Source organism: Limulus polyphemus, unplaced genomic scaffold, assembly GCF_000517525.1.
Source record: "Limulus polyphemus unplaced genomic scaffold, Limulus_polyphemus-2.1.2 Scaffold6138, whole genome shotgun sequence".
NCBI lineage: Eukaryota > Metazoa > Arthropoda > Merostomata > Xiphosura > Limulidae > Limulus > Limulus polyphemus.
Window position 1 is genome coordinate 22,015 of NW_013671748.1, and position 9,175 is coordinate 31,189.

General features: G+C 31.0%; 1 protein-coding gene across 1 annotated transcript in view; it reads left to right on the forward strand.

Moving 5' to 3' along the window:
* Positions 1-7,542, forward strand: part of LOC106473393 (small integral membrane protein 14-like) — an 8,802-nt gene extending 1,260 nt beyond the window's left edge. Inside the window, exons 2-4 of the mRNA XM_022401842.1 lie at positions 1,196-1,244; positions 2,747-2,895; positions 4,865-7,542. Of these exons, the coding sequence (XP_022257550.1) occupies positions 1,196-1,244; positions 2,747-2,895; positions 4,865-4,906 (240 nt within the window). The 3' untranslated portion in view covers positions 4,907-7,542. The remainder of the gene's footprint in view (positions 1-1,195; positions 1,245-2,746; positions 2,896-4,864) is intronic.
* The last annotated feature ends 1,633 nt before the right edge of the window (positions 7,543-9,175 follow it).

Consider the following 9,175-nt stretch of genomic DNA (forward strand, 5'->3'; position numbering starts at 1 on the left):
TAATATCTTGTTGGATAAATATAACTAACAACATTTGTTAAAATAGTGGAATGGCAGGTTAACTACGGAGTTACATTGTATACTTAATATCTTGTTGGATAAATATAACTAACAACATTTGTTAAAATAGTGGAATGGCATGTTAACTATGGAGTTACATTGTATACTTGATATATTGTTAGATAAATATAACTAACAATGTTTGTTAAAATAGTGGAATGGCATGTTAACTATGGAGTTACATTGTATACTTAATATCTTGTTGGATAAATATAACTAACAATGTTTGTTAAAATAGTGGAATGGAATGTTAACTATGGAGTTACATTGTATACTTGATATATTGTTAGATAAATATAACTAACAATGTTTGTTAAAATAGTGGAATGTTATGTTAACTATGGAGTTACATTGTATACTTAATATCTTGTTGGATAAATATATATCTTACTTCATTGTGTGTTTAAACCAAATGTATGGGTGTTTAAAAATTAGTTTTTTTTGCAGTCATAATTTGGGAAATAAAATGAATCTTTTGGACAAAAAATTTTTAATTCAAACTTGCTGAGAAAAAATGCAGTATCTCAAACAGTGTATAGAATGTGTAAAAATGATCGGTTTGTAGAATCAATATTAGTAAAAAATAAGTGTCTTTCAATAGGACCGAAGGTTTTGTAACTAAAACATAACTACATATACCCCCCTTTTTTTTTTGACTTACAGCTATTTTAACCATTTCTAATCCATATTCTTAAAATTTGTAGTGATTCAGGACCTGCAATGTAAATTAGTTTTTTTGATAGTTTGAGATAAATTATGAAGTTTAATTTTTTAAATCACTTTAAAATGTAATTTGTATTTGGAAGCAATCACCAGTACAGGTTAATTAAAGTCTACAAAATGGTGATACTCTCTAGCATTAGCTATTTTCAGTCCAAAAAAACGTTATATCCACATTAATTGTACTTCCTCAAATGCAAATTAAAAAAGATAATGATAGTCTATCATCAACCCAACTTTTACAGACCCCAGTTGTCGACAAGTCCATAATATTGGCATCCATGTTTGCACATTATAATTCATAAAATCTCTGTTTGTTTTCAGTTTAGTTAATTCTTGTATTTTTGTGCATGTGTACATAATTTTAAACTGTTTAACATTTCCTGAAAATGTAGTATTTATATTTATTCATCAGCTTCGAAGCTCCCAGGGGTACTGCACAGACTCGGAGTGTTTTCAAGAGAGTAAGTACTTTATCTTTTTGTTTCATAGTAGTTTTTTTTTTTAAGACTTTAGAAAACATTTGTTTGCCATTGCCCGATCATGACGAATAAAGCGGGGTAGGTGGATGGCAATTTTTTTTATCTTAAGTACTGTTCATAGTTTCACTTTATCGGGATAATGTGTACATGATCAAGTCTCGGCACAAGTGAATAAAGGAAAAAAGCTGAATATAGTTAAACAGAAGTTTTAATGCATAACTGTTTAATCACTGTAAACGACAGCTAACAGCACACAACTTTCAACAATATCTAGACGACATGTGCTACTTCGGACAGAGAAAAGATTTCTAGTAAATGTAGTTCACTTAATACAGTGTATAACAACAGACAAAGTAAAAGATGATTTTTAGAAATAATTAATTCTAAACATTATAAAAAAGTGTATATCGTATCGTACAACTTACTTTGGACGTTTAAAAAAATATTTTTTGAAGAAAAAATAAATTCCAGGTGAGGAAACCTGCTAACAGAGTACAACAAAAACAGCAGTTTTTCAATTTCTGTTTGTTCTACATCAATACCTAGATATATATGTTGAAAGGAATATTTTAGAATACCAAAAATAATGCTTTACCGGATAGTTCTGGTAGTAAACTAATACGATACTGAGGTATGAACACAATAAGCCATTAACAACTATTCACATTATATTTGTATTTCCATGTAGAAGATCAGGAAGATTATTTTGATATTGGTTACACAAACCTTATACAATAGTGTTGATGTTTTATTCTTTCATAAAGTTCATCTCTTAGAGAGAAGAACTGGTGTCTTCAACGAAAAGTTTCAAGTCAATACTTTTATTTATTCTACCTTAAACCCTTTTTTTTTTAGTCCTTTTTTGTCTCTCATATTCAAAGAAACATAATTAGACAGTAAACCTTGATATTGATAACCAACAAATTGACACATTCTATAGATCAATTTTGAGATGAAGCTGTTATTAAAAATATTTTGACTGTTTTTTTGGTATGTGTATCAGTCTTGGAAGGACAAAAAAAAAAAAGGTGTTTTTGTTGAACTTGGTGTCAAATGATCACATGCACTGTTTAACTTCTCACTGTTAGGGTTGTTCACGTTTCCTAAGCACTGTGTATATCAGTGGGTTACATTCTACTAATGATTATGATAATTTTGTTGTAGTGTCGTCATAGTAGTCGGCAGATGTACACTTGAATAATACTAGGTTTGAACAGTGTGATATAATCAAACTGATACAGATGTTCCCGGCCATCAAGTACACATATTCTAAACATTTCTAGAACATTCTTAAAACTAGTATTATGAAGGAAATAAAATGATGGGTTTAGGGGACAATGCTCGTTAGGTAATGAGGACTCTGTTATGAAATGATGTTCAGTTACTTACAATTGTTGATCTTCAGCAAATATGATCTTGTCTCTGTGTGAACACTCTTTGTACTTGTCTTTTCAAACTTAATATTATTACATAACTTGTTTTAGTGCCTGGACCACAAGGAGCACCACCTACTGGTGGAGAGTTTAACTTCATGATGTTTCTACTGGGTTGGCTTTTGATAGCAGTGATCTTGTTCTTTCTTCGACCAAATTCTTTACGAGGAAGTAGAACTACAAAACCTTCAGGGGGTCAGGTGTGTGTAAAGTTTTTCTTGAATTAAGTAAATACACTGACAAATGAATGTGTCTCTCTCTGTGTGTAAGGTTTTATAATGAAAGGATTTTTGAATAGATTATCAAATCATACCCTTTTGATAATAATTTCAATTTTGTATATGTTGTAACAAACTAGTTCAAGTAAGTAAAGAAATGCTAATATTTATTTAGTTCTCCAAACTAAGTAAAACAGAAAGCTTACAACCGTTTAGTTGACACAAAAAGGCTTGTTGAGAGCAGATAAAAGACAAATATGCATATCAGTTTCCAAAAATATTGGAAAAAACATATATGGTGCTCGATAGGATCATTATGTGGGAGAAAAGGCAGGTCGAAGATTATACTTGATGTGGGTTTGGTTAGTCTGAGAAGGACAGGAGCATAAAATGTTGGGCAAACAAACTATTCAGTATCTAAATCTAATTACAGGTTGCAGACGATGTTCCCTTTGATTTTTTTCAATCCATGTGTGGAATGAATTCTTTTATGTGCACAAGTGTCAAGGCAAAGTGTGGATGTGTGCTACCTGTTTTTTTTTGGGGAAGGTATTTTTAGACCATTGACCTTATTGGATCATTAGGCCGCTTTTCAATGCTACCAGTTGGTTAGTTGGGCTTTAGGTCTGAACTGAGGATGTGCGTGGCTGGAATAATTAAGTATGTGGCACTTGATTGGTTGTTGTGTGATCATGCAGCTTAGAGGGAACACTGGTTGTAGTGGATAAATTTTCGTTTTTCACCTTTAATTTTACATATGTTTACAAGTGCCTCATCTGTAATATTGTTAGTTTTCGTAATGTGTTGTACTTGAAAATGATCACACTAGTGGTCAAAACATAGTATGTACTCTAAAGTACGAACATTTAAGTATCACTTTTTGGTGGCGGAAAAAACAACATACCCATTTTTTTAATAAACTGTTTAATAATTGAAGTATTACTGGCTGATCATGTAAAGCAATGAATGTCTGAATGTTCACCCAAGTTTACATGAATTTCTGTTTTAATAAACTATTTAATAATTGAAATATTAATGGCTGATATTCTAAAACAATGAATGTCTAAATCTTCACCCAGGTTTACATGAATTTCTCTGTTTTAATAAATTATTTAATAATTGAAGTATTAATGGCTGATCATGTAAAACAATGAAAGTCTGAATGTTCACCCAAGTTTACATGAATTTCTCTGTTTCAATAAACTATTTAATAATTGAAGTATTAATGGCTGATATTCTAAAACATAATGAATGTCTAAATCTTCACCGAAGTTTACATGAATTTCTCTGTTTTAATAAATTATTTAATAATTGAAGTATTAATGGCTGATCATGTAAAACAATGAAAGTCTGAATGTTCACCCAAGTTTACATGAATTTCTCTGTTTCAATAAACTATTTAATAATTGAAGTATTACTGGCTGATATTCTAAAACGTAATGAATGTCTAAATCTTCACCCAAGTTTACATGAATTTCTCTGTTTTAATAAAGTATTTAATAATTGAAGTATTAATGGCTGATATTCTAAAACATAATGAATGTCTGAATGTTCACCCAGGTTTACATGAATTTCTCTGTTTTAATAAAGTATTTAATAATTGAAGTATTAATGGCTGATCATCTAAAACATAATGAATGTCTAAATGTTCACCCAAGTTTCCATGAATTTCTCTGTCCGTTGACCAAATGTTGGTCATTTGCCCTTTAGAAGTGTAAATCTTGGCAAACATCGAAGTATTATTGTCTTAAGAATAGTTCTCAGTGGTTGTCTGCATTCATTGATATTCAGTATGTATATATGTATGATTTATAAGTAGTACATTAAGGATCAAGAGTTATTTTACAGTAGTTAAGTTAATTTTATAGATTGTGTGTGTACATACATACATTGTGTGTATTTGATTTCATATGAACGTTTTTCATTATATCTTTCTTCCGTTTATTCCCAGGGACCAAACAACCAACCTCCTCCGAACGCTCCAATTCGCTAAAAGCGTACGGACAAAGAGCTGTGTATTAAGAGGAATGACAGTTATTTAATAATTATATATGATGAAATATTTATCTATGGTTGTTGCCTTTCTAAAGCTTATGTTATCTAATCAGCAGAAATTTAAATATAATATAGGAAGAAAAAAAAAACACGAGTGTAAATGGACATTGTATAAACATATTGGATGTTGAGCACGTATGCGGTAAATTAAAAAATATAACTTTTTTTTTGTCAAGTGTTAACATGATAAATGTTAAAACAATGGAAATATTCACAATACGAGTTAAGAATGCTTTTATATCTGTTCAGAAGTTGTTATTTCGTAATGAGTTTGCCTAAATTTAGTATATGTTAATATCTAATTGATCAGCTAAGTGATAAGTAATGATACTTTGAGCATGTTTGGTTTTTGGTTAATACATAATATATCTGCATAAGGAAATCTTTGAATTTATTATAATAACTGCTACATATTTAACAAATCTAAAGTATCGTCTTTTGCAGAGTAAATTTTATTAGTCTAGTCGGTTTGAGAGTATTTGCACATACATACACTTTGTATGAGGTATACTATTTATCCAAAAAATCTAAGGTACGGCATAACTGATTGTGTAGGTTAGCATTTATAATACACACGCACATCTTGCTCAGGATTTCAGTGTGTAGGAGGATGAACGTGTATTCAGTTATACACATATATAATTACACATCTATGTATACACATATATCATTTTTTAGAATCAGAATGTGACATAGATTGATACAAATTATTAATACTACTTTAGGTAAAAAAAATAATTGGAAAAACGCATCTTTAAAAGTTCAAATAAAACACTGCAATTTTGTAAAAGTAGTTCAATCAAAGAGCTGAATCAAATAAATGTTATACGACATAAATAAGGAGATATCTAGCAACAGTAGATATACGATACGTGCACTAGCAGTATATGGATTCTTCTGATAAACTTTGCTTACATAAATTGTATATTCTAACAGTTGAATGGTGTAGCTTATATAAAAAACTATTGTTTTAATACATGAATTATTGAAGTTCATACAGGCTCTTTAATTAAAATTATTATTAAAATGTATATTTCAAGAAATATTTTGCATTTGCAATTTGTTTAAGGGCGGGGCGAAATTTCTCAGAGAACACACTGAATATCATGTTTCGATTGTTGGTTCTCTGAACATTCTGGACACGATCCTTCAAACTAAATATTACATTTATACATTGTTTTTTTTTTACACAGTGGTTCTTCACCGGTAGTTCATTTTTTGAGGAGGGGGATACAGAGGTGGGTAATCTGACAGGCTTTATAATCTCCCGAAATGTTTCTCGGAGTGTACAACCAGCCACATTTATTTTCATTGTTGGGTTGAAGTACAGTAAATCACATATCTACTTTTGTAACATGTAGAAATAAAGTATGTATTCTTCTTAGGGGTAGGGATACGATAATATACATTTGATCTCCTGACGGGTAATATCACAGTGAGCTTCATACATTGTAATGTATTTTTATCTGTCAGGAGCGAGTGGTAATATACGTGCTCTCCTGATTTATAATAATTTAGTAAGGTTTGTATTCTCCTGACTAAATATATCACAGTAACGTACATAATAGTCTGGAAAGTAACTCGTACTTATTCTCCTGACTGGTAATATTGCATTACATCTTGTACATTGTATTTTTATCTCTACGGAAAAAGTGATAAGTTGTATACTCTCTTGACTGATATAAACATCATGTAGTCTCTTGACTGATATAAACATCATGTAGTCTCTTGACTGATATAAACATCATGTAGTCTCTTGACTAAAGATGACACAGTAAGACATATAATCTCCCGACAATAAACAGCATAGTAAAATACATGATCCGTACGTGCTTAGATCGTGATCATTAGCACCTAAATGCTTAAGAAACGCCTTGAAATGCAGGTGTCTTAAGTATTTATGTAAAGTTTATATAATTTTTTTCTATAAAACATTTGTATTGTGATCTTTTGATTGAATGTTTGTATAAATATGATTAATGTGAATCTCTGTATATTTAACAAAATAATTTGCATTTGATACTCCCATGATAAGGAACATTTTCTACACACACATCACTACTGGAATACGTGTAATATATTCTCTCTTGATATATATAAAATGTTCTATAGAAATAGTGTACTATAACTGCTATTTAATGCATAAGTTGTTGCTCATCGTTATTGACATGAAGAGTGTGAACGTATGCTTTCCTTAACTGGTATGGGGTAGTTCACGATTATTGACATTTTCACACGCTGGGGGGGATTAAGGGCCAGCATACGCTTTTGAAAATTAAAAAAATGTCGATTTAAATTTTCATGAGAATTTCTCTCCCTGTGATGCTTGCGTAGTTTCCCCACTTCCCGCAATGCATACAGCATCCTCCCTGATAACAATGGCGAACAACAGTCTGAATAACAAAGACCATGGATGGTGCATAGTCTTATAATAAAAGAAAGGTAGTGAAACATCAGTATTTTCTTTGTACAGTTTTTTTTTGGGGGGGGGGAAGTCTACAAAACGTGTACCACTTGTACACTTGTGAAAAAACGTTGATAATTGTGAACGACCCCCTAACTAAAGGTAGAAAACAAAATGGAACAGAAATTTGTACATCGAGTAGGAAGAAAAACATTGTATGAGGAGATGATGAGGAAGATTCCTGCCAATGTCTAAGGTTTACTACTACTATTTTTTGTTGTAAAACATTGTGAAAAGGAACTTCCTCGGGTTTTTTTTAGTGTTTTAAATGTGTCAGTCCATTTTTAAACATTATTGTTCTAATTCTTCACGTTACTATGTAAATTAAAACATTTTCGGAGGTTTTGAGAAAACAAATTGATGATGCCTCCTTATGAGAACTTTTGTTGATTGAATACATAGTGTTTCAAGAATGGGAACAGGTGTTTAATAATTTAAAACATTTTTTTATTATTTTATTTTGTGTCACAGTTTACGATGTCAACCACATATGGGAATATTTTTCTTTCATGTGTTTGATTTTAATACACATACATACATATATATTATATGTAAATTCAGTATATTTACAAAATATCTTAGTTTTTTTAGTGTATGATAACAATTGTTTTTTTTTGTAAGTTCTCTATTGTTCTCAACTCTTTTGTGATTAAATTGGTTATGGTCAATAGTACGATCTAAAGTTCTTTTGGTCTAATTAAGCCGACTCTTTGTAGTAACTTCTATATGTGATGGTGTTAATGTGTGCTATTGAACATTTCACATCAGCTAGTTTTATTTATATAACTAAGCCTATCAGTTTATTACAAAGTGCGATGATTGATGTTAAGATCCATCCCACATTCAGTTGGCATTTAGGACTTCTCTGTAGGACGAGAAGTAACGGATAGCTGCAGAGGCCAGTTTATTGCATTTTAACGTGTTCCGAATGTAAAGTTCAGTATGACTCGTGATTTAACTTGCTTTGTATAAACTGACAGGGTAATATAATGAGGGGAGGACAGCAGTATGAAGTAGGGGGGGCATCGATTACATACAAATAATTTTGCAGGAGCTAAATACAAAGAGAAGTAATAATGAAGAAATGTTTGTCAATTTGTAATTAAATTTGTTCATTACTTTATACAACATAGGTTAACTATTCTCACATACATATTAATAGTCAATATTCATAGTAGAATACATTATGGTATGTAGTATTGCTAATTTTAGTTTTTTGTAATTAAACAAATAAATAAAATTATGACAGCTGAAGTTTCACAGTACTTTTAGTGAGAAATATTAATTTTTAAAGTTATAACAGACACATTTAAGGAAAGTTAAACATTCACCATGCTGTGGAAGAATCATGACTTGGGTAACTGTTGATATCGCTAGCACATTCTATGGAAGAATCATGACAGGGGTACTGTAGATATCGTTAGCAGATTCTATGGCACAATCGTGACTTGGGTAGCTGTAGATATCGTTAGCAGATTCTATGGAAGAATCATGACAGGGGTACTGTAGATATCGTTAGCAGATTCAATAGAACAATCGTGACTTGGGTAACTGTAGATATCATTAGCAGATTCTATGGAACAATCATGACAGGGGTACTGTAGATATCGTTAGCAGATTCTATGGAACAATCGTGACTTGGGTAACTGTTGATATCGTTAGCAGATTCTATGGAACAGTCGTGACTTGGGTAACTGTTGATATCGTTAGCAGATTCTATGGAACAATCGTGACTTGGGTAAC